Genomic DNA, 24824 nt, shown 5'->3' on the forward strand with positions numbered 1-24824 from the left:
TATGACATTTTATGCCTTACTATACTGTGACGTTTTTATGACATTTTACGCCTTACTATACTATGACGTTTTATGCCTTACTATACTATGACGTTTTTATGACATTTTATGCCTTGCTATACTAAGACGTTTTTATGCCTTACCAAAATATGAGATTTTTATGCCTTACTATACTATGACGTTTTTATGACATTTTACGCCTTACTATACTATGATGTTTTTATGCCTTACTATACTATGACATTTTATGCCTTACTATACTATGACGTTTTTATGACATTTTATGCCTTACCAAATTATGATGTTTTTATGCCTTACTATACTATGACCTTTTATGCCTTACTATAATATGACATTTTTATGACATTTCATGCTTTACTATACTATGACGTTTTTATGACATTTTATGCCTTACTATACTATGACATTTTTATGACATTTTACGCCTTACTATACTATGACATTTTTATGACATTTTACGCCTTACTATACTATGACATTTTTATGACATTTTACGCCTTACTATACTATGACATTTTTATGACATTTTACGCCTTACTATACTATGACATTTTTATGACATTTTACGCCTTACTATACTATGACATTTTTATGACATTTTACGCCTTACTATACTATGACATTTTTATGACATTTTACGCCTTACTATACTATGACATTTTTATGACATTTTACGCCTTACTATACTATGACATTTTTATGACATTTTACGCCTTACTATACTATGACATTTTATGCCTTACTATACTATGACTTTTTATGCCTTACTATACTATGATGTTTTTATGACATCTTACGTCTTACTATACTATGACGTTTTTATGACATTTTATGCCTTACTATACTATGACGTTTTTATGACATTTTATGCCTTACCAAACTATGACGTTTTTATGCCTTACTATACTATGACGTTTTTATGACATTTTACACCTTACTATACTATGATGTTTTATGCCTTACTTTACTATGACTTTATGACTTAATATATTATTACTGTCAAGTAAACCTCAAGAATGTGCAGCTTCTCTACTTGAAAGGGATTGGTCCATCCACCCAGATTTAACTGGATTTTACTCAATGATAACACATTTCTTTCATTTGTTGCTTTTATTTTGGATGATTCAACAGTCTCAGATACATTCTCTGGTCATTTATTATCATCAGGTGAAAAACCTTAAAAATACACAACAGTAAAAGAGAAAACATATACATTCATACATAAGCAACGAATGATCACATAATTCGTTCCTTCAAATTATTTGTAAATAATTCAGCACGTTTTACATTAGACATAAAGCATTTTTACAAAGCATTATATAATCTATAGGTCTTTTAAACAACCCACTTATTTTTCAAACAACCCTTTTCTTAAATTGTATTTAATGTTTTAATATCAGTTATTTCACAATTTCTTTGGACTAAAAAAATGATTAACCAAGGTGATTTTTAAGTCATATCAACCATTATTTTTTCAACATCAACATAACAATAATAATAATAATCGTCCTCGTCGTCATAAACATTCAAGGAACCCAGACAGACACCGGACATTTCGCTCTAACGAGCCGACCACAGCATGAGGCTGACACTACCTGGTGCAGCAGGTAGGATCAGTTGTGGCAGTACTATGACTTTTTATGCCCTACTATACTGACATTTTATGGCTTACTATACTATGACGTGTTTTGACGTTTTTTATGCCATTTATGACTTCATGACTTAATATACTATGATTTTTTTATGACTTTTTATGCCTTACTATACTACGTCTGTTTGATGGGGCAGCACAGTGATGCAGTGGTTATAACTGTCATCCCACAGTGAGAAGGGTCTGAGTTCGAACCCCGGGCCTAGGGCCTGCGTGGATCCTTGGCTTCCTCCCGCAGTCCAAAGACAAGCACATTAGGTTAATTAGCAACTTTAATGCCTTACTATACTATGGCGGCATTAAACAGGTGACAGCACTGGAAATTCATTGGCTGTCAAGGCAATCGTGTGTCTGTCTTCAGAAATCAATGAAGTGAACATCGATCACAGGAGTCAACAAACAATATGATACAGTATTAGACAGAACCCCCAGAAGGAAAAAGAGAGAAAATGGAAAATAAATGAAGGGATAAAATTAAGTAATAATACAATGTGTTAAAAAAGAAATAGATACATAAACTACATAAAATACATAAAATGAATTAAATTAAACTTACAAGAGTAGAAAGAAAGAAAACAAAAAATGGAATAAAATACAATAAAATAAAAAATATTTTTTATTTTAGTTAAAAAAAAAACAATGGAACAACCCATGAAGAATGGTTTGAATACATATGAAATAAATGGTAAATACAAATGACCATAAATTTACCATTTACATAGATACAATAATCAATCAGGTGTAATCAACCTTTTTTATATTTACCACTACTGTTCTTCTTCCTTTCCACCTCTTTTTTTACCTGATATTCTCTTTCCTCCTTCTCCATGTCTTCACGCCTGATCCAGCTCTGATGATTACCCAGAAATCCAGAGGCTTTTCCCTGTTGCTGACATCCAGTACATCCCAGACGCGAGCCACTGGATCCACGCAGACAAACCCTTAGATTTCATCAGCTCCATCATCTCCTTCCTTCAGTCGTAGCTGCCCCCAGTCTACACCTCAGAACTTTTTTTAATGCTCAGCGCCTCTGAGAGTCCGCTCGCCGAAAACCAAGGTGAGAATTCAGCAGCTTCAGCAAGAGCGAGTGGAGTCATTAAAGATGCTAATATTTGCAAACACTGGACCAAACTCGCCCTTTTACAGCAGTCAGTTCTTACCTTTTAACAGTGTCAAATGTAGTGTAGTGTAGTGTAGCGTAGGCTTTCTTTTGTTTAGTCTCTCTGCCAGACAGGTAGTGTTACTAGATTGGCTGGTTTCTAGATGTGTTTTCATTGGTTTTTAGATCAGTAGGTAACAATGAAAATATCTGGAATTTAACATAATGGGGCTGTTTTGGAGGTGATATACTAATCCAAAGAAACTCTCATTTGCACAGTGCTTTCTTCATGTCAATACATTTATGCCAGTGTAATAGAAAAGTGGATTTAGGCCAAGTACAATCTGGGACCGCAAAAATGGACCAGCAGTAAGAAAGTTTTGACATCACTGGAATGAAACACATACTGTATATCTGAGAAGCTCTTCGTGAAGAGAAGGGAAGAATGTGCAAAGCAAAAATAGTTTCTTTGCCCAGGGGGGCGGTTATCGGGTTATCGTGGTGTCATGTGTCAGGAGGCTTTCGCTCTGTAAAGAGGCTGTAATATAGACTTAATGTGTACAGATGGTTTGTTGTAGAAATTTGATAATAGAGATATATTCAGTATTTTGTTTTGGTTTTAATTCTCCCTCATCTTCTCCTCTGTGTATCTGCTGAATGGCAGAGATGAGGATTTCACAGGTCTCTTACTCTGTCACTACTCGAGCTCATCAGGAGCACTGGTTATATTTTTATTCCAACATAATCATCGATGAAAACCAATCTGAAACGCTCAAAGTGCAGTATTGTCACAATCTGTTCCCTGAAGATCTCAGGTTACAACTGGACATGCTAGTCATTCTACTCCTCTACTCTTCTTCTGTCTGTCTGGCAATAAGCCGTGGTAACGTCGTTGTGTCTTTGTATTTGCTCAGTCCAATCTGTGTTTTGATGAAACATGTTTTACTGATTTATTATCTTTATCTCACTTATCTTTACAACTAAGGCGCAAGACTCGATGGGTATTCTCACAAATATATGCTGCAACAATGTACCTTGTTATCTGATCGTGATAGTGTTAATGTCATTTCTGTTTCCATGGGTTTGAACAGTACAGTCCAGTAGTGAAACTGCCATCTGTATGAATAAGCAGGGTGTTGTAAATTTGTATGTGCCTCTTTTGTCAAGAGCTCCTTTTCCATTTCTGTAAAACTTGATTAAAAAAAAAGGAACATTTTATTCTACAACAATAACTAACAGACTTTAGATTGGCAGCTGGGTTGCCAGTTATGTGTGAATTTTCTCACAAGAAAGCTTAACACATGGGGGTGAGTCCCTTCATGAGACCAGATGTTTACTACAATCAGTGTTTTGTGTTTGTTTGATGTGAATATGGAAGTCTGAAAGGCTTTAAATGATCAGAATTAAGTTGAGTCAAACTCTTATTTAATTTGTTTATAAAGCCTCAGTCAGTGGAGAGGCACCCCTTCGTCCTCCTCTACCACAGCACAGATGTGTCATGTAGCACAATATGAATAGATTGTGGGGGTGGGGGTGGGGGTGGGGTGGGGTGGGGGTGGGGGTGGGGGTGGGGGTGGGGGGGGGGGGGGGGGGGGTTGCTGACATTTGAATGCAGGTCCTGTTTCAGCTTCTATGGTGTTACAGTGGGACACAAATACGTCAAAAGGGAGCTCTGTGTCAACAATATAGAAAAGTGAATTTATTCAGTGACATTGTAAAGCGGTTTGGAGACTGTAATCATCTGTTCAGGATTGTATATTGTTTCTCTGTGAGCATGCCTTTTCTCTTGTCATCGGGTGTGACTTTGCTGTGCTATATACGTCTCAGTTTGTTCCCACATTGGTGGCGCTTATTCGAAATAATGGCATATATATATACATATATATATATATATATATATATACATTTTAAATGTGTGCAAGCCCATATAGGAGTGGATTATATATTATTGAAAATGTACAAACTGATATTATACAATAAAATAGCAAAAATCTGCAGTGTTTTTTTTTTCTTTTGAATCTTGAAAATGCAACAAACAAAAGTGCAGAAAATGAAGGATCAGAGATGACATGACAGTGTCTCACAATGTCTAAATTTCATGTATTTACAACATGACAACAATAACAATGTTCAGGAGATTAAATGTGAAGCATTAAGTGTAAACGGTATTAAACAAATACATGGCTCATTCATAATTATGAATTAGTTATATATATAAATTACATGAGTCAAAGATCCACGACATGTTTGCTGTAATAATTTGTGTTTGACATGGTTTCTCCTCAGAAAGTTCAATTACCTCGTTGACTGGAGGGAGACTAAATTGTTACACAGGAGAGATGAGTATCAGATTGAATGTACTTAGTGCAAAGTTATCACTGCTTCAATCAAGTGATACGACCTGGAAGCCGCTGTCATCTCTATTATACTCTGAATCCTGCCCCACTGCATCTTCTCCTTGACGACTGCTCTTGCCCCGCTTCAACTTGTCCCTCCAGTTGCGTTGGGTGCTGGTAGAAGGAGACGTGCTGGGAGCAGAAACCGCAGCTCTGGAGATGAAGATTTGGCTTGAGTTGGTGGTGGGAGGGGCGGGAGCAGACAAAGGGAAATTGGATGGCCGCTGGACCGGCGGTCGATTGTTTCTCCTCAGGATGCCCAGGCGGGAGGGCTTCTTCTGGGCCTGCTCCGCCTCCTGCTGAATCCTAAGCTGCTGTTGGAGCATTAGCTGAACGTCCTCCTGTGGCAAGTCAAGGAAAACAAACAGGATGTCAGAGAGGATGTAAGTTGGGTCAGAAAAGGAGGAGAGTAATGTAGTTTTCCTTTTCACTGAAGGGAGGGAAAACTGACTTTTTTTGGGAGGATTGTTTAATTTTTACTCACCCCAAATATTTATTTCAGCCATTGCAAAATGAATCTAAAACAAGGATTAAATTGTCACACATGATGGGTTTAGTGTGTTTAGTGGGTCATAAAACTGTAGAGGAAACCTGTCAGTGTTTGCAGGCTTCATTTTTCAACTCACTCAAAGGACCAATCTGTCAGTTATGAGAAACTAATTAGACGGGTATTTATAAATTATGGATAACAGTGATTAAATGTAATCAATTTAGTCTTCATCATCACTAAAGTTTAAAAAGTTGGCCTTTATTATAATTAAAATGTATTTTATTTAATCCCTCTTTATTCTAAAATAGAGAGTGGCTGGATTATTCATAGTTTTATGTTTGCCATAAATTTAGAAATGACTAATTCCACTTCTTGGTGTGTTTGGTAACTATTGTGAAAATTATTATTCTACTGATATACTCGGGTTTATATTAGATTATATCATCTCAAATCCTTTATCCTTTCAAAACTGTATGGCTAAAGGACTGTAGGTGGTATAACGTACCAAGAGGAGGGTCTATAAACTGCAAATAAATTATTACAGCAAAGACAATATTAAGAAAAATGCAGCACATGAGGGAAATAAACATAATAGAATCCCACTTTAATATTTCTGAACACAAGTAGTAGGATGTGGGTTGAGTTTGATATTATTTTATAAGATGTGTTTTCAGATCAGTCCAGTATCCACCTTTCCCCACTAGCAGTAACCCAGAAAAAATATTTAAGATTACAACCCTAAAACAGAAGGATTTGTTTCCACAAATATCCTCAAATCTGAATATTTTTTGTCAATTACAAAAAGATCTGTGAGGCTACCATTTATACAGCAAACTTGTATACTAAAAATAATAGTTCTCTCTTTACAGCAGTTTAGGTGAAATCAGTTTAGGACTGCAGCAGCTGCTCTCACCAGTAAACCTGTGAAGTGCAGTGTAGTTTCATCTTAACGCTGCCGGGAGCCGGTTATCACCAGATGAACACGTGGGCCTGAAGCCAAGACACAGTAGCAGGAGACCAGCTGGTACTACCTATATACACTGTATGTGCTGAACAGTGTGTGTGAATATTAACTGCAGTTTGTGTGTGTTTTACGGCTGAACACATTCTGGCTCCTGAGAGTAACATGTACTTAACAGTAATTAGGTGTGTGTGTGTGTGTGTGTGTGTGTTTTTCGTGTGTGGGTGTCCTACTTTTCTAGATTTCACTGGCTGAGTCCCTTATGTTCACATTTTCCCACCATCTCTAGTTTGCTCAGTGTGACACCATGATGTTTTCATGAGGGACTTTAGTTCTGCATTTATCCAGAGGGAACACCTCTCCCTTTTCAGCTGATTCACTTTTTGTTTTTTATCTCTGTTAAAGATTAAACTCTCAGGTTTACCTTCCAGGCCTCGAGCTCCAGCGACATCTCCAGACGTTTCTGTACGGCCTCCAGCAGCTGGTTGTTCAGCGTCATCATGTCTGTCTTGCTCCTTAGCAGCTCGTCCTCCATCGCCTTCTTCCTGCACAGCGGAACAGAAAGAATGACACATTCCTCGGTATATGTCCTCCAACTTCCTTTTTTTCCTTAAATCTTGATTCATGTCTTACTTGGAGGAGGTGAGTGTCACTGTGTACTCACTTCTCTATTGCCTCATCTCTGTCCCGCAGAGCCTGCTGCAGGATAGCGATGTCCTCTGCTCCTTTGCCTTGTCCAGATTTGAACTCCTGAATGGACAGCAAGCAGAGGAGGCCGGTTATGTTTATTTTCTCGTTTAACTTCACTGACTTCACTCTTTCTTATCTGTCATTGTTCCAGGATTCAAATGTAATCCCTCTGTCATTCACACACGTCAGGACTTTTTCTAAACTCCTGACTGACATACAGTAAATACCAGACAGACTGAGGTCACTGATACAGTCACTTGGGAACCTGTCAGACCACATAGCTTAGCTTTAACACCTGGGCAGGGAAATTAAAGGTTGTTTCAAGGAAACGATGGGGGAGATGCTTCATCACAAGATGCTTCTCACACAAGCATTAACATCTACACACAGGCCTCAAGTCTTATTTTTAAGCTTGTTATATTTAACTTCCTCGCTGACAGTATAAATCCTTGCTGCCATGCCAAAAGTATATTAATGATTCTTTTATAATTTGAAAGCATCTTGAAATAAGGCAGCTACTTCTATGAAGTAATATAATCAGATTTTGAATCGAAATTGATCATTAAAAACTCATCTAAATAATTTGCGACCTTTGTCACCTGCCAGCGTTTGGTTCCACGAGCATGTGCAAAGCAAACATTCTTCCGAGTAACATGCCCACTAAAATCACTTCAAACTGAGATTGTAAGTAAACTGTGAGGAGCTTTATGTGAGTATATGTGGGTGTTGCCTTCACCTGTTTGGTGTTGCTAATTGCCAGTTTGCGGGCCACACTCTGCAGCTGGGCCAGGGCGGCGTCCAGACAGTTTTCCCCGGGAGAGGGTTCAGGTGTGCTGGACTCGGACTCTGTCAGCGGGTGCAGCAGCCGCAGAACGGACAGGACCTCCTCTGTGACCTGGGATAGAAATGAATAGAAGTAAATCATAATGATCCAGCAGAGTTCTGTGTAGTGGCGCCGTGTGTGACCTTTACCCTCTCTCTGTGCTGGCTCCAGCCCGGCCCATCTCTGCTCTCCTGCAGTTTGTCCACCTGGGCCTTGAGCCTGATGCTTCGTTTGCGAGACAGCTCCACTTCTCTGCGCACTTCATTAAGCTGCACACAATAAATGTAACGTCAGTACATTTCAACAAGGTACACCATCACTTTTCTTTTTTTTTTTTTTTTTGCTGTGCAAATAATAGCAGGCCCACACACACAGAAAGCACTACCTCATGACATTTTACACAATGTAAACAGAAACTGATAATCTAGATTCCTGGTCGTCCAGTCGTACTGGCTGAGGTGTTGTTCAGCACACAAACACAAGCACTGCAAATAGGCACAAAATGAATACATTCATAGACACACACTCAAAGTCACACAAAGAAACCTGAGAAGTGAAAGCTTTTAACATAAATTGTGAGGCACTAAACATTTTCCACTTTGTACTCGTCATTACAAATCAAGCTCTGTCAACACGGTGATAATGTGTCATCAAAACCATAAAGGATGTTCACTGCAAACTGAGGCTTACTGGACATGATCATACCTCTTTATGTTGAGGAACAAGATTTCTTCAACTTTGCATTTTTAACTTTAAGCCTGAAATAATTCTGAATGACAGTTGAGACCGTCTCCTCCCTGTATAACAGGTTCTGTTGCTGTTTGACGAGCCCGTTTCTAGCAGAATAGATTTAAATTACGCTGAACAAAGATTCTCTCTCATGCTAAACACACACAGACATTAAACAGACTGTTATCCCACCGTGTCAGAGACATGTCCCAGTGTCCTGCGTCTGCTGAGCGGCCTGCCATTCTTCAGCAGGTCTGGTAAAGTCCCGTTAATGTAGCTCCTCTGGAGAGATTTCCCACCTTCACTGGCCAAGCAGACAGACACTGACTCCTCTGAGTTCAGTTCACCTTGATTGTCTTTCTCCTCGGAGTGTGAGGAGCCACTGTCCTCGTCAGCCAGCTCCTCTTCACTGAGACCTTTTAAGTTCATCTCAGTGATGAGGATTGAGTTGCTCATGGAAAGCAGATCAGCACAGTTTCCTTCTTTAAAGCCATCACAGACGAAATCCTCCTGCTCTGCCTCGTCTTCGGGTTCCTCAGGATCATCCGGCTCTGCTGAGGTCACATAGACTCTTGGTTCTGGTTCTGCTGGGAGAACCGTTGGTCGGTAAGATGAGGAGCGGCTCCTGAGGGAGCCCAGCTGTTTGTCCTCCATTCGGTTCAGGGAGGAGTAGAGCTGTTCACTGGTGGTGCATCGAGGTCTCAGGCTCTCGTTGAGCAGCGAGAAAGGCTGAGAGTAGTTCATGATCTTTGTCGAAGTCACAGGCAGAAATAAACCACCTGCAGTAACTGGAAGGCTGTGTACCTGAAAGAAGAACACAGAAAGACTAAGAGGAGGGAGGATGACAAACTGAAATGTCTCCAAACTTGTTTTTCCTGAATTGTGTGCGTCTTCACAGGGACACGACCTGACATGATGTGATGTCACTGGAGGCTGTTGGCTTCACGTGGTCCGTCTGGGTTTTTCTTCCTCCTTTCAGTCACTACACAAACACATGACGTGCAAACATGCCAGAGCTGCAGGGTAATAAAGGAGGGAGGGCTGTTGATCTTTTGACACAAGAAAATTATTCAGGTTTGACGCAGGATACCTGACTGAAACAGAAAGCTTCATTTACATTTAGTGTCAAAGGTAAACATACAACAAAGGCAAGTTGACTCTCTGCTGCAACTTAAAATAACTTAAAGAACTGACAAAACCACACGACGAGTCATGGATTTATTTTTGGAATTGAAATGCTTTGGGGAAAACACCAGATATAGTGTTTCCTCGTAGTTGGGTAATTTTTAGTGACAAACCTCCTACATACATGACCAGAGATGAGTCAGTGACACGTACACTCATCCTACTTTATAACTTTGCAGGCAGATGGGAGGTGATTTGAAGGCTGCAGCCAAAGTACAATAAAAGCCACACCACAATTATCTGAGATTTTACTGCCAATCCAACACGATGTTTCCTCATTCCCTTATTCCAGAGGGCCACGGTGTTCTGCCAGTTTTACTTTGTTATGTTCATGTCACGTTTTCACTTGGCTGTTTGCACACTGTCTCGTAATCTTATTCAGCGTTTTGTCTCGGTGCAGCAGGAAGTGGTTCACGGTTGTGATGTGTGCACATGTGGTGTGAAGTGTTTTCCTTCTCGTGTCCATCTAAAAGCCATGCATCAAACTTTTTGTCCTGAAAACTTTTGCAGGAAGCCGGTCCCCGCTTCATTAGACCCACAGTGCTTCACAGTAAAACTGTTGATTGCTGATTGTGACCCTGTTCTCCATTCTCCCCTCTAATATTTGACATTATATTCTACGTCCAACCTAATCAAAGTATGTGAGAAACGCTGCCTGTTCCAGGACGTATAGAGCACGTGCTGTTGTATTATTACTCAACGCAGCAAACTTGTGTCAACATGTCATTTAGTCTCATATTCAGGCTTCAAGACTTTTTTTTCTTAAAACTTTCTGCCAGTGGGCTGAGGCAAAAACCATTACATCTCAGTTTTGTTTTAATTGTTGCAGCAATATTTTCAGAATAACAGTCAATAAATAGACAGACGTAGGCACATCTCTGCAAGAACATCAAGCTCAGAATTAATCCTAAACAAATTTAGATTTATATTTAAAACAATTAATTCTCCTGTTTGTCTTTATTTAAGCTTATTTTATCATCTATTTTATTTTACTGCTAAATACTATTTATACGTCTTTTTATTTCATCTTGAGTTTCTTTTTCGTCTTATTCTGATGCCTTTATGTCTAGTAAAGGACTTTTCATTGTCTTGTTGAGAAAGTTGCCTCGTCTTGTTTGTTTTATGAAAAAATACGATTTTATCACTCAAGTTACTTAGAGGCATAGTTAAACATTTTGAGAAATAAGTTTATTTGCTCTCTTGCTGAGAGTTAGATTAGAGGATCGTTATCACTCATGTTTTTAAATTATACGAAGCTGCAGATTATTTATAGCTTGTTCCCTTATCTTAGCATAAAGACCACAAACGGAGGCAAACAACTAGCCTGGTTCTGTCCCATGATAAACAGCGCCTTTAACGCTGACCAATTAACTCATTATATGTCATTTATTAAATCCAAACAAAAACAGAAGCGTTAAAACAACACTCTTTTGTGGGAGGTTACATGCTGTTTATACATGACTGTTTAGTCTGGGAACAGTGACTTCTTGGAGGCCAGAAAAGAAACAGTGCAGCCCTTGTAAAATGGAGAAATGTAATTTTTACATTTTAGTTTTTGTTCAAGCAAAATAAATAAATAAATACACAATGTTAATTAGAGAAATTTAGAGATGTTGGCAGTTGAATGTTGTTACAGTTGGACAGAGCCAGTTGTTTCCAAACTTTGTGCTAGACTAAACTCCACCTGAAAGCAAACACATTACATTTTTCCTTGAAGGTTTTTGTTTGTTTGTTTGTTTGTTTGTTTTGTTGGTTTCGCTGCAGCATGGATTGAAGTTTTAGGACTGAAGAGTCCAGGTCACAAGTCACAAGTCTAAATCCCACTAATAATGTATTATACAATAGTTTCACATTATCATTCAACATTATTAACACTGATGCAAAAGGCTTAATGTGTAGAGAAACTCTGCATGGGCTTCAGACATGAGTTGTGGAGGTGTCCAGTGAAAATATCAGGAAGTTCAGATGCAGCAGAAAAGGAGAAAGAACAACGGGGCCGATGTAAATTGTCGTATATAAATTGCAACACTGTCCTACTGTTATGTTGTGTTACAGGAACAAAACTGCCTGTTCTGTTGTTGCCATGTGAAAATATTTGACAATGAAAAAACGATTCAGTGTCACTGATAAATGTCCCTGTGTGTTTGTGTGTGTGTGTGTGTGTGTGTGTGGTGAGATCTTTCCTTGTGAGCAGAAAGAAGGCTCAGTTTGACAGTTTAGACCTAAACAAACGTTTGGTAAAACACTTTATCTGTGGTGTTTAACAGACTCAGTCCAAACGACCTCTCAGCTGGCCACTCGGGATGAGAAAGTAAACAAAGAGACAAAGACAGGATTAGAGGAGACCATCACTAAAACCAATGGACCAATTTACTCTCCGGTCACATAAAAAGACAACAAAAGACAGATCCCAGCATGTGGAGGGAAGAACACCAGTGCTGACAGTCACACAGTGACCTATTTCTTCCAGTCAGGGAAGAAAGCCAATGTGTCTTCAGTCATACCAGTAGCATTTTGATTATTTGGGGCTGTGCACACCTACATTAGGAAAAACAGTGAGAAGGGACTTTTTTTTGGGAAAGTTGTTTATTGTGTTTGATGTTATGTATTAGTATGTTTGTGTTTATTCTTTATCAAATTCATTAAAAAAATCTAAGCTCTCCACAGGAGAAATAGTTTGTTCCTACACTCATGCCTTCCTGTTACCATCATCACTCATTAATAGTCATTCTTAGTCATGAAGATTTCATTGGTCCTTTGCTTTTTTTTTCTTGTTCTTTCTCAGCTTGAAAGTCATTAGATCCATTAATTGCACCTGAATCAATAAACACTTATATTCATATGGTTCATATGGACATTACTGTCATTCACTTACTACTCCTGTTTGTCTGTAAACTTCCTGTTTGTTGCTACAGTTCTGTTTTGTCTTTCTTCTTCCCTTGTTTCTGTCCATCGTCGGCAGCACACCTGAATCCCAGGTTATCAGAGGCGGAGTCAGGAGTGTTGCCCATCCTGCAGGACACAGAATCATAACCATCGGTCAGTCAGGACAGCTGCACAGCTGTTCTATAAAGTCTGAACGTACAGTGTTTTCTTTTAAATGAAATAACCCACCTGGTTGTGACTCGAGCCTTATGATTGGCTGACCCATCCACCGTGTCGATCCAGGAGGCACCACGCAGCACATACATTGGCTGCGCTCCAGGAAAGGGCGTGACTGTCCATTCCCATGTGTTTCCCATCATGTCATACAGTCCTGCAGGAAGAATCAACATTGTTCTTATAATATTAAGAAGCACACAGCAAAAATACACCCTCATCATATTTCAATTTTTTTCCTTTAACCAATCAAAGGCAATCAGATTTCCTCAGACTCTTTGGTTCAATATGTTTCTGTAACATCTTTTTCTATTGCTCTCAATGCATCTCTGTTGCAGTGTAGCACTTGTATTATTATGTAATGGCATTAATGTTTTTTTTTTATTTACTAAGGGTCAGTTACCGTAGCTGTTCTGAGGAGGAAATGCTGTGACAGGAGAAATGCCATGGTATCCATCCTCTGCAGTGTCTCCTTCTGGAAACGATCCCTACAACACACAGAACAAAAACACCAGTTATTTATTATAAACATGTTTGTTGATATTGTTGATAAATGTTCAAATGCTTCTGTGTGAATATCTATTGGTGTTCACTGATTTCGGAAGTAAAATTTAATATTGAATCTGAACCCAGGACCAAACCTGCTTATCGAATCTGAATCCTTTCAAATCCCTTAATGAGTCTTCTCTGAGTAGTTTGTTTGTTGGGAATGAAAACATCTTTCAGTTAAAATATGTTCAATTTTTATTTCACCCACTTTAGTAACAAAACAAATTTCATCTGTTTTGTGCAACAAAGATATAACAACACAATTGGTCATTTTAATTGTGATTTATGGGCCAATTAGAAGACAATCATTAACCCTGTCCTGACTGCTGTGAGGGAAAATGGTGTTTGCTCCTCTTCTTCTCTTTGCCGATGCCTGTAGCGTCAGAGAGGGGGGCAAAAGAGACTAAACAGAGAACGTGAATGAAAGATTCAATACAGGATTTGTTGGCCCTGGATTTAACAAATCTGGGTATTTTACCAACTTAAACCCAAATCCAAAATGAAACAATCCCTAATTTTGACTGCATCATAGTCTATTTAAAAACAACACACAATTACCTTTAGATAGATCAGTCTTTCATAACCTAAACACCCAAATTTATATATTTAACCAGAGAAAGTAGAAGCATTTTCTGGAGACATGAGTGGAAAATTATCACATATGAGTGTTTTTTTAAATAAACACATCAGTGAATCCCCAGTCAGAGCATTGTATGACGACTATATACTGTGCTAATGCTATAGCAACATGCATTAATGTAGTAGGCTGACCTGCCACAGGTTGGTTCTGTTGGCCTGGAACTTATTCCCCCACGGATAGGTCCGACCTGAAATACAAGAGGCAGGAAAGAGATAAGTGCACAGCAAACAACTACACACTAAATATTGAGCCGGGGGTTCATGAAAACTAGTTTCCCTTCTCTCTTCTTTGACTCATGAAGACACCTCTCATGTGTGTTGTATCTGAAACACTATCTAAACTGCACTTCTGGACAAATTCAGTAGTTCTGGAGCAGACTGACCAGAGGCATCAGTGTGAGTCTAGAGTAGATACAAACAAACTGTCAAAATGGTAAAAAACTCTATTATATTGATGGAACATGTAGTATGCAGTGGGCTCCAAATGGGAAAGTGGTCTCAGACTTTTGGACCCCACTGGATATTCTAAGGTTTCGGTGTATAAATGATGTACCTTGCAGCCCCCCACGTGCAGCCCACTCCCACTCCTCTTCAGTGGGCAGTCTCTTGCCCTTCCACTGGCAGAAGGCCTGAGCGTCATTCCAGCTCACCTGAACCACTGGGAAGTCCAGGCGCTCCCGGATGCCTGAACCGGGTCCTGCAGGCTGAACAGCAGAGAGTCAAAGGGGTGAAAGGCAGGCGATGAAGGCATGATGGATTGCAGAAAGATGAGAAGGATTACAGAAAATGGTGGGGAAAAAAAATAGAAATCCAAGGCAAGACATAGAACCCTACCTGCCTCCAAAACACCCGCTCTATAGGCAACCACCAAGGAGCAGACTGGATGGGAAACAATGAGTTAAAAGTGAAATATTAATGTTTTTATATTGAAAATTGTATATTTCTTTCAGTCTTATATTTTCATAACAACATAAAACGGCCCAGTACCTCAATCTTCTGTGTGACTTTGCCCTTCAGCTCTTCAGACACAAAGTCTTGAAACACAAAGCTCCAACCAAAAGTCTCAGCTTCAGTTTTGTACTTCTGCGCTCTCACAAAGTCTCTGTGGAGAATGAAGGTTAAGTCAGTGGCTTTTTAATTTATTTTTGTAACTCATTTTCCACCTCAATGTCAAGTTTAAAAATTCAATACCTGAAATTTGCATTCGTGACAGGATATTTGTCCATTTGAAAAGGTCCCAGTGTAACCTCCTTGGTGTGGGACTCTCCATCTCTCCCGTCAGCTGCTCTGGTTCCCATCAACATCTTTCCTCCTGGTATATTCAGCATCTCATCTGCTGCTGTGTGTCGGGGTAAAATCGACCAGATCATGTGGATTAAATGTTATTATAATTTACGTTTTGGTGTGTTCAAAAATGAAAGGGAGTTCTTACCTGCCACGGTTAGTAAAAGCACAGCGAATATCCAGGACACGATTTTAAGGTTCATTTTTAACAAGCTTGTTTGAGCTAACACTCAGCTGACATAACGCATTTAGCTATATGATAAAGGTTACACATAACAGTTTTAAGAGACCTAGCAGCAGGACTTCTCAAACTTCAATTAAACGCATATTGTTCTCCTTTTCTGTCGGACACATTTCACGGTCGCAACGGAGATGGGTGCAACAAAAACGAGGCTCCGTGTAAAGATAGAAGGTTCCGCTTTTTTTTCCTTTTTTACTTGACGAACTCATTTCTTTTCATGAACGTTTTCTCCGCGTGAGCGATATCGTATTAAGTTGCACTATATTAAAGAAAATAAAACACTGCTTCTTGCTTTGAGGGAACCCCCGAAATTTATGCTACTTTATGTCCATATTATATTTGATGGCAGTTTTTACAGTACTAGAATATTCTGAATAAGGCTAAAAGAACATTGGTCATAATTTGTATTCAGCATATTATGTGCAGTGGTACATTATTAAAAAATTGTACTATAGCAGAGGTATAAGTATTTACACACACACACACAGAGTTAAGTACAAGAGAAACACTCCGGTACCAAAAAGATTGTACTAATGTAAATTAACTTTTTCTCATCCTATCACTGCTTGTGTGTTAGTTTTAGTCTAGATGTGGTTGACACATTCAATGTGGTTCATGCATTTTTTGATCCATTCACTCTTCACAGAAAAACAACCAACTTCCAGCAACCAACAAATCTTTCAGGAGCCAAGAAAACCTTTAATGGGTAGAAACAAAACTGAGTGACAGAGGTCAGTGCTTTTAACAAAATCTCATAAATAAACCAATCAGAGGGAGGCGTTGACAAATCCATGAAAAAAAAAGACCATGACTAGCATAACAATGATTTCTGACGGACACTGGATGGATGCCGTGGTGTGTACAGCAGGCTGTCCATCAGACTGGGGTGCTTCAGAGTGCCAAGAGCGGGAACACGTTGACTGAACCATCAAGGTAAACAACTATCCCTGTGAGTATGATAACAGTTGCAGCTTCTTCACTTGACCTTTAACCTTTGAGAGAAGACATTCCAGCTCGCATGATCTCGTCCACCAACAAAATGTTGCTGGCAATCACCGTGCTGTAAGGCAAAGCAGACCCATGTATTAATGAGGAGACAATGAATCAGGACCATTTAAAATATTCCACTGGTCTTGTGTGGTTTAGAAATGCATAATCTCACCATGAATGGAGAAGCTGTTTCTTGACACTGTAATTGTCCCATACACCTGCGTCTCCTGCCACCATGGCTTCCCCTGGAAAAACAACAGGATTTAAATAAAGCAACGTTGTAATAAAGAGACTCATGCCTAAAAAAGAATTAATCTTAACCTCAAACAGCGTAAAAAAGATAACCGTGACTCAAAATACAATATGCAGTCTTAGAGTTGTACAATTAATGGAGTCTTGTGTCTTTGTGATATGAAGAGGGAGGTGAATGCTTTACTACAAACATTTTTACTCTCCAGCTGTTCTGATTTGAGATAGTCCAGCTTTTTTCCAGTTTTACATCAGTACAAAACTGAGTATTGATGTATTGTAGGTGTCTTGAAACAATAAGATAAACATAATTGTCTAATAACAGTGTAATGTGGTTCTGACCTGTGCTGAGGTCCACTCCAACTAGCTGACCAGACTCTTTGTACTCCATCTGCAGCTTCAGCACAGTCTCCTGTGGGTCATAGCCAGAGTTCTGGGCCAAAACCTACAAAGGAAGATCAAGGATTGAAATCAACAGGTTGATACTGACAGATAACAAATCAGTTTTGCCATTTTTCTTGTCTATGATAAACTTGGGTAAGACCAGGGATGATATCAACAGTACAACAGAGAAGCAGGAGTTTTCTAATCACACATGATGGGGGGGGGGGGTAAAAATCCCTCACCTTGGGGATGACTAGGAGAGCATCTGCAAATGCTTGAACTCCCAGCTGGGCTCTTCCTTTCACATTGGGTTTGTGTTTTACCAGAGCGTCTGCCACAGCCACCTCAAGCGCACCTGCGCCGGACACAACACTACCTGAAGAGACAAAGATGAAAAGAGGATAGTCAGAAAACGCAAGTACGATTGCTTCAGCCGAGTGAGGCAAGCACTGTGTGTTTTAACCAGTGAATCACTGACTCAAAGAAAGGCAGTTTGTTCTGATCAGCTGAATACATTGTAGGAGAGACTGAAACTCTCCTAATGCAGAGGAAAAGATCAGAGTCACTGTAGCACAGACATGAGAGACCAGGGACAGCCATGATGTTAGCATCCTTGGGTGTTCGCTGTGCAAATGAGACCAAATGCATTTTACCGAAGAAGGAAGATGATGGGAGCTAAGCTTTATTTCAGATATTATTTTTTTGATATAATCAAAATCAAGATAAGCAGAAGAAAGAGAAATAACTGGAGCAAGTGCGCCCAGGAGGGCAAATTCTGGCAATGAATGAGTGGAGCTGAAGACGTTTAACATGTGATTTATCCCTGTGACATTTGGATAGCAAAGTCTGAAAGGGCTTTACAGAGTCGCTTTAGACAGGAATCTAATCATCTCTTTTCTTAAATTACATTGAATTGACATTTAAAATGTAAATGTTAAACAGTAAGCCAAACATACAAAAATATTAAAGTTTCAGGTTCATTAGTGTCTTACCATCTTCTATGGCGTTTTTAACTGCCCGCAGACCATCCCTTACAGCATCTTTGATCTGTGTGAGGGTGTGTTTGTTGGGTCCCTTCACCAGCAGGGTGACCGAGCGAGGGTTCCCACACTTCTCGATGAATGTGTACTTCTCCTCTCCCTGCAAAGAGAGATGGGGACGATTAACAGCTCTGCCTCAACATTTTCAACATACAGTATAAAATACATAAGCAGACTGTAAGTGAAAAAACCAAGAAAACACCAAGATAAATACTCACCAGTGTGTGTTCATAAACCAACCCAGCATGTCCCAAACACTCAGCTGTGAGGTCATCAACCGAATTCATGGCAATGCCACCGCAAGCAAGGGTGAGTCTGTCAAGGAACAAAAACAAACAAACAAAAAAACACTAAGTATATTTCAATTCTTTAATGTGATTTACGTTGGAAAAATATCAGGCTACTGGGAATGCAGTCTCCCAAACTAGAGCAGCTGCGGACAGCATTAAACCGTCCTGATGTCAGGGCACGATGTGAAAGGAGCTCCCTTGTACCCACTTATATTTCTAGGAGGGAAAATATCTTCATTACCTCTCCATGTTCCTCCTCTTTGCCCTGCGCAGGGCTACAATCCCTTCCTTGGCCAAGGCATCCAGGGAGAACGGGTCAATACCCTACAAAACAAAGAAATGACATCAAAGTGGTCAAACCTCCATTTAGGTCAATCAATTCCAGAAATAATTCACTGGTGTACTCATGATGCAAAGATTATTCTGATCCGCTGAATACATGTAGGAGAGGAATGGGCTCTCCTAATGCAGAGGTACAGATCAGATTTACTCTAGCACAGTTAGAAAAAGACCAGGGTTAGCCACATTAGCATCCTTGGGTGTTCACTGTGCACTTAGCAGGATTGATCATAAAATGCATTTTCTTTTATCCAACTAATGTATGTTGTATGTCAAAAAAAAAACCAAAACTGAAAACTGATTCAGAGAAAGACAACCCTAGAGACAAACTCTCTTGGGATAATATTCTATCTATATTATCTAATATGTTAAAAGTTTCAGTAAACAGTGTTTCTGACATAGCATCAACTCAAATTAGCCAATGTAATGTGATAGTGTTGCCAGGACTGCTGATCTCTCCGAGCGGTAGAGTTAAAACTAAATTCTCCTGAGTAAGCCAACAAAACCAGGGCTAAAATGAACTTTGGATTACAATGGGATACCTGTGTTGCTCCATTTCTGCTGGATGCGAGAGGTAATTTGAGGCATTTCTCTTCTAACACATTTGCCAAAAAGAACTTCATAACACCAGCTCATAGCTGTTACCTCTAGGAAGCATTGTTTGTGCATTATACAGATGTGACAACTGACTGCAAACAACTGCAACTATGAACAGATCTGTGCCCCTTAAAAAAAAAACTTAAATTGTTCCAGCATTTTTAGATTTTCTGCTCATTTCCTGACATCCTTCACCGTTTGACATGACTGGTTGTGAGATGTTTTTATCATCCTGTACAATGTTTTTTTTTGTTTATTATATTTTTTTCTTACTTAATATTGGCTGTCTTTTAAATCACTCTTTTTTTTCACCATAAATGAGTTACTGTATGAACTACTCCCAGTACAGAGGCACAGAACTACAGTTTAAATGCCCTGCAGTTCAAACACTTCTACTACATTAAACCTCTTGAAGCATACCTTCTGGTTAATAACGACAAAACCCTTCTCTCCATTGGGACAGACTTTGTTCTTCAGGGCGATGATCTTCTGCACACGATCCTCAATAAACTTCCTTTCTGCAGCCACAAGCTTCTCCCTCTCGCCGGCACTCTTGTAGAAGAAACCAGAGTTGACCTCTGTCTTTTCATACTCCAAAGAGACATTGCAGGTCAGCACATAAGCATCCTCCACCCTCTTCTTCATGTCTGGATGTCGGGCACCGTGATCCAACACCAAACCTCTGATCAGCCTGAGAAAGACAAAACGAAATTACCTTTAGATGTGTGGGACCCCTGTGCACCCCTGCATCACTGTGCAGAGATGAACTGCCTCTTGCTCCAAGTCTGTTTTGAAACTCACTGTGTATCGCAGTCGGTCTTATGCTTCATCTCCATGATTTCCACCATGTACAGGTCAATGGGTTCATTGGGTTTAGCAATAGCCAGAACAGCATCTACTACAGCCTGCAGACAGACACATCAGCTGTCACCTCACCCAAACATTAACACAATAAATACATAACATAATAATTAACTCAGTGCATTAAGACCCTTCAAGATGGCAAAGCATCCAACTGACCCCTCAGCACTTGTATTTTTAGCTTGGTTCCCTGGTGTCTTACCTCAGTGAGCAGATCTGCCAGCTCTGCGTGAACCTTGGTCCTGAGGGAAGTGCGTGCGACGTTAATGAGGGTCTCTCTGTCCATTTCCCGCGTCACTTTCACCTCTTCCAGAACAGCCAAGGCTTTCTCTTTTGCTGCCTCAAAGCCCTCAGCAATGATTCTTGGATGAAGACCCTTCAGAAAGAAATCAAGGGGAGTTATATAAAGAAATGTCACCAGTTCAAAATTGTGAATATTGACATGGATGCTGAAGAGATTCACATGTCTATTTAGGTTAAAAAAAACATCGACAATGAACAGTACTTATGTACAATCTGGGCAGACCTGTGACTTTACAGTTTTTGCAGCCTTTCTCTTTTACCTCTGACACGTAGAGGTCAGCCTGCTTCAGCAGTTCACCAATGATGAGGACATTGGAGGTTGTGCCGTCTCCTGTAATGTCATCCTGTGCTGTGGCAACCTTTGCAATCAGGGACGCTGTCGGGTGCTGAATTTGCTGAAAAAGGGGGGGAAAGGGGAGGAAAAAAAAATTATGCCTGCCCACAAGTGCAAAAACCCATAGATATTTAGTTTATCCTACATGACAAACAGACACAGGAAAAATCCTGCCATTTGAAAAGCTCTAACCTGAGAAGGTGCAGTATTTTTTCCGCTAGTTTTGCTTGAAAAATTAGTGTAACAATTAACTATATAGCTGCTGATGAAGTTTCTGTTGATAAACTAATTGATGGACTCATAGTTTCAGCTCTAAATTACAACATGTTCTTCTGCTGTAACACAAAATAAGCAGCTTTTTTCCAGAATTTTTCACTGAGCAAACTCCATCTTGACCTATAAGGTAGCAAATTCATACATTTGATACCTTAATTTGACAAACACAAACATGATTTTCTAAAATAACAAAAGCAACCATATTCCAAAAAAATGTTTTCCAAACACAACCTACTATTAGGTAGTTAGTCAGTCATACACGTAACTCTTTATTGTTCAGTTTGATGGGAATGTGCTAGGGCTGAACAATTTATCTAAATATTATTGAAATTCTAATATGGCCTAGTGCAATATCCAAAACACAGGAGGTAAAATGTGTTACAACATACCATAGATCAAGCACTGTGGTGCAACAGAGATGCCACGACCTACAAATCATTTTCTCCAGACATAAGGGAACATGCTTGTTTAGTACAAGTCCCAGCAAAAATCACCAAACGCAAAAACATCTTTTTTTTCCCCAGTGAAAATGAAATGCAAAAATTACCACTCCAACTAAAATCACAACTTGTATCGCAATATCTGCCAACTATAATAGCAATATAATTTTTTTGCATATCATTCAGTCCTAGAATGTTCTAGCAATAATTACACAGGCTTTGATGGCATCTCCGCACACACACATACTAAGGGTGTGGTCACTGTATAACAATGAAGAAGACAGTAGAATAAGCACAAGAGAGTTTTGCAGAATAATGTCACAGATCAGCACTTCCTTACCATCTCGTGTAGCAAGACGTTGCCATCTTTGGTCAGCTTTATGTCTCCTGCCCCAGACACCAGCCTGTGGAGCAAACGGGCGGGGAAAGGTTAGAGTTAACTGAGCAGAGCAAAGGCTCCTTCACTGCAGCCTGCTGTCAGCCAATATACTGATGGCCAACAGTTGGTCAGCAGTGGTAAAAGTTTTCAGTCAGACATGCCTTCTGCATAAATGACAGTTTACTGACTGACAGATGAAGAATAACTGTAAGCAAATATCTGACTGAACTTCCTGAAATACTCCACCCGGCAATGAAAGGTAACTAACATTAACCGGTGATCGAGTCGTGAATTTGCTCATTAATTACACTGGTTACCGCTGAAGCCATGTAAACAGCACACAGCTGAAGTCTAGCTGAAACTCAATCTGACGGTTTTAGCGTTAGCATCATATGCTAACCGGCTGCTACTAACATGCTAACGTTAGCTATGTGGTTGTCAAAGCGGATCATGACGATGACTGGGCAAGGCAACGTGCGCCGGGAAAATCCGTTATCCGTTTAGCAACTGGAGGCCTCAGCTAGCTGAAATCGTGATTAAGTATTTTGTGGTGGATGGTGACACAGTAGTAAATGGAGGAATGCTTTCCAATTTTCATATAAATCCACAATTGGGTGGCGAAAGCCTGACTCCGAATGATTACAATGTTGCCGGAGAGTTGAAGCTAACGTTAGCTGCTAATGAGTTAGCACAGCACGCGTGCTGCACAAAGGGCTTCGGCAGCACTCACATTTTCATGGTCCCCTTCGGTCCCAGGTTACTTCTCAGCACATCCTGAAGCCCCCGGGCAGCACTGATGTTAACCGCCAGTGCGGCCTGGGCCCTGGCCACCTCTGCTTTTGGGTTCAGAGCTTTCACGGCAGCCATGGCTAAGCAGCACAGCCAGCGAAGTAAAAGTAAGAAGGTATCGCCGGTAGGGAGTCCGCACTGCTCGGGCTCGGACGCTCTCGAAAGGGGAGTCGTTTTCCAGAAGGCTCCAACACGTGTTCTCGTGCTGCCTTTACGTAACCCGTCTGGGCTCGGACATTCTGATTGTAGCAAAACTTCAAACTCCCCGTTCACATTAGCACGGAATTAATCAAGGGTGATCGGGCTAATCTTTTATTGCCTGGGTGTTCTAAAGACAACAAGTTAGTTATTGTAATGTGGTCCACCTATCGACACGCTCTGCGGTTACAGCTGCAGCAGCAACTGTAACTCGCAGCTCATGGAGGCATTTGAGGTAGTTTACTAAGTGCTGGCAGCTACAATTTGTGGGAGTCACAACTCTAAACAATTAACGTACGTTCCTGGAACTTTATATTAATTATAAAGTATATTTATAATCAATTTGGGGGAAAGAACTAGGTTCAGATTTTTTTTTCAGATTTCCGACATATTGTGAAGGTAGCATCAGTCACACCCCAGACACGCGCTGATTGGCCAGGTTACGCCATCTCTCTGATATGGAAATACTGCACCTCGGATGTACAGTCTGTTTTTAACAGTTAGTTTTTTTTTAACTCAGAAAATCTTTGGCATCATTAAGACTAATGGCAGCTCTCCTGGGGTTTGGCTTCTTGGTATGTTCAGGGTGTATGATGATTCTCCTTGTTGATTCCAAAACTGGATTAACAATCAGGCAAAGCTTGTATCAAGTTAAAATAAAATCAAACAACTTTTTTCAGTCTAACCAACTGTCAACAATACATGTTTAGTTTGCAAGCATAGAAAAGTTGGACACAAGCAATTTTAGAAGCTGGTACCAAGGGCTTTTCAGCATTTTTGCTTAAAATGACTAAAAACAATTAATCCACTGTCAAAAGTGTTACCAATTAATTAAATGCTAATCAATTTATTATTTCTGAAAGGCCGAAAGCTCAAGTCACAATATACAATGAATAAAAAGACTCTACGCCTCTTTCTTACATTCTCATCAGAAGTTTAATTCAATATGTACAACTAATCTTATTAAAGCACTGCATTTCACATTTACCACACTGAGATACTACTCCTCTCCTGTCCACTTGTTTATCGTCATAAGATAGTATAGAATACCCCACTTCATTTACAGATACAGCACTGACCATATCTCTGGCTTGGTCAATAAGCCCACAATGTATATCTACGATCTGACCATTAAAAATAAACATTAATCTCAGCACACAATCACCTGCTTGGCATTATTAATTCATTGCTTGATTTCAGGATCGGCCAAACCAGTCAGTGTAGACATTTGTCCTGAAGATACTGATTAGTTCTGCTGAAATCAAAAACATTTTCTAATCATTTCAATCACCATGCCCCCCTCTCCACAGCTGAAAGAGCAAGAAGTGTGGTGAAAATTCAAGTGAGAAAAGAATCTGGAGATGTGGTCAGTTTAATAGAGGAGACACAAATGGGGGAAAAGGCTCCTGACTCAGCACAACTTCACCCCCACATCTGGACAGCTCTCCAAACCAAACTCAAGCCTCCTGCTCTGACCAGTCTGACACTTTGTGGTGCG

The 24824-nt window shown here is 39.8% G+C and overlaps 4 protein-coding genes across 7 annotated transcripts in view; 1 reads left to right on the forward strand and 3 right to left on the reverse strand.

Annotated features, from left to right (window-relative positions):
* abhd11 (abhydrolase domain containing 11) overlaps positions 1–3987 on the forward strand; it is a 17842-nt gene extending 13855 nt beyond the window's left edge. For both annotated transcript variants that reach the window (XM_022738682.1, XM_022738683.1), the window contains exon 6: positions 2521–3987. In XM_022738682.1, coding sequence (XP_022594403.1) covers positions 2521–2656 — 136 coding nt within the window. In that variant the 3' untranslated portion in view covers positions 2657–3987. The remainder of the gene's footprint in view (positions 1–2520) is intronic.
* A 386-nt stretch (positions 3988–4373) lies between these two features.
* On the reverse strand, positions 4374–9772 carry LOC111217156. 2 transcript variants are annotated; one of them, XM_022738899.1, is made up of 6 exons: positions 9053–9772; positions 8281–8400; positions 8045–8203; positions 7283–7368; positions 7043–7163; positions 4374–5508 (listed from the first exon to the last, which is right to left on the reverse strand). In XM_022738899.1, exons 1-6 carry the CDS (start codon positions 9602–9604, stop codon positions 5155–5157), a joined length of 1392 nt encoding a protein of 463 aa, XP_022594620.1. In that variant the 5' UTR covers positions 9605–9772; the 3' UTR covers positions 4374–5154. The 2 variants fall into 2 exon arrangements, with proteins under 2 accessions (XP_022594620.1, XP_022594621.1); XM_022738900.1 differs by lacking the exon at positions 8281–8400.
* Positions 9773–12625: 2853 nt separating this feature from the next.
* Positions 12626–15967, reverse strand: sumf2 (sulfatase modifying factor 2). 2 transcript variants are annotated; one of them, XM_022738904.1, is made up of 9 exons: positions 15765–15967; positions 15524–15668; positions 15320–15434; positions 15167–15211; positions 14886–15036; positions 14465–14520; positions 13548–13632; positions 13160–13301; positions 12626–13057 (listed from the first exon to the last, which is right to left on the reverse strand). In XM_022738904.1, exons 1-9 carry the CDS (start codon positions 15817–15819, stop codon positions 12955–12957), a joined length of 897 nt encoding a protein of 298 aa, XP_022594625.1. In that variant the 5' UTR covers positions 15820–15967; the 3' UTR covers positions 12626–12954. The 2 variants fall into 2 exon arrangements, with proteins under 2 accessions (XP_022594625.1, XP_022594624.1); XM_022738903.1 differs by having other exon boundaries at positions 15524–15671.
* A 564-nt stretch (positions 15968–16531) lies between these two features.
* cct6a (chaperonin containing TCP1 subunit 6A) lies at positions 16532–23303 on the reverse strand. The gene is made up of 13 exons (XM_022738979.1): positions 23070–23303; positions 22301–22364; positions 21171–21305; positions 20810–20983; positions 20548–20651; positions 20167–20437; positions 19052–19134; positions 18739–18835; positions 18473–18620; positions 17723–17856; positions 17439–17541; positions 17020–17092; positions 16532–16917 (listed from the first exon to the last, which is right to left on the reverse strand). The coding sequence occupies exons 1-13, from the start codon at positions 23204–23206 to the stop codon at positions 16845–16847; spliced, it is 1596 nt and encodes a 531-aa protein (XP_022594700.1). The 5' UTR covers positions 23207–23303; the 3' UTR covers positions 16532–16844.
* Positions 23304–24824: the final 1521 nt, after the last annotated feature.

The sequence above is a fragment of the Seriola dumerili genome, unplaced genomic scaffold (genome assembly GCF_002260705.1).
Source record: "Seriola dumerili isolate Sdu_G_001 unplaced genomic scaffold, Sdu_1.0 BDQW01000040.1, whole genome shotgun sequence".
In the NCBI taxonomy this organism is placed as follows: domain Eukaryota; kingdom Metazoa; phylum Chordata; class Actinopteri; order Carangiformes; family Carangidae; genus Seriola; species Seriola dumerili.

Excerpts from the sequence above, each read along its gene's own strand:
- LOC111217156 (XM_022738899.1), bottom strand. The coding sequence starts at position 9,604 with ATGAACTACTCTCAGCCTTTCTCGCTGCTCAACGAGAGCCTGAGACCT. Across the intron at positions 8,204-8,280 it reads GGAGCCAGCACAGAGAGAGG|GTCACAGAGGAGGTCCTGTC; the intron begins GTAAAGGTCACA and ends TTTCTATCCCAG. Across the intron at positions 7,164-7,282 it reads AGAGATGAGGCAATAGAGAA|GAAGAAGGCGATGGAGGACG; the intron begins GTGAGTACACAG and ends TCCGCTGTGCAG.
- sumf2 (XM_022738903.1), bottom strand. The coding sequence starts at position 15,819 with ATGAACCTTAAAATCGTGTCCTGGATATTCGCTGTGCTTTTACTAACC. Across the intron at positions 15,672-15,764 it reads GCTTTTACTAACCGTGGCAG|CAGCAGATGAGATGCTGAAT; the intron begins GTAAGAACTCCC and ends CCCGACACACAG. Across the intron at positions 13,633-14,464 it reads ACAGAACCAACCTGTGGCAG|GGATCGTTTCCAGAAGGAGA; the intron begins GTCAGCCTACTA and ends TGTGTGTTGTAG.
- cct6a (XM_022738979.1), bottom strand. The coding sequence starts at position 23,206 with ATGGCTGCCGTGAAAGCTCTGAACCCAAAAGCAGAGGTGGCCAGGGCC. Across the intron at positions 17,857-18,472 it reads TAAAAACGCCATAGAAGATG|GTAGTGTTGTGTCCGGCGCA; the intron begins GTAAGACACTAA and ends TTGTCTCTTCAG. Across the intron at positions 16,918-17,019 it reads AAACAGCTTCTCCATTCATG|CACGGTGATTGCCAGCAACA; the intron begins GTGAGATTATGC and ends TTTGCCTTACAG.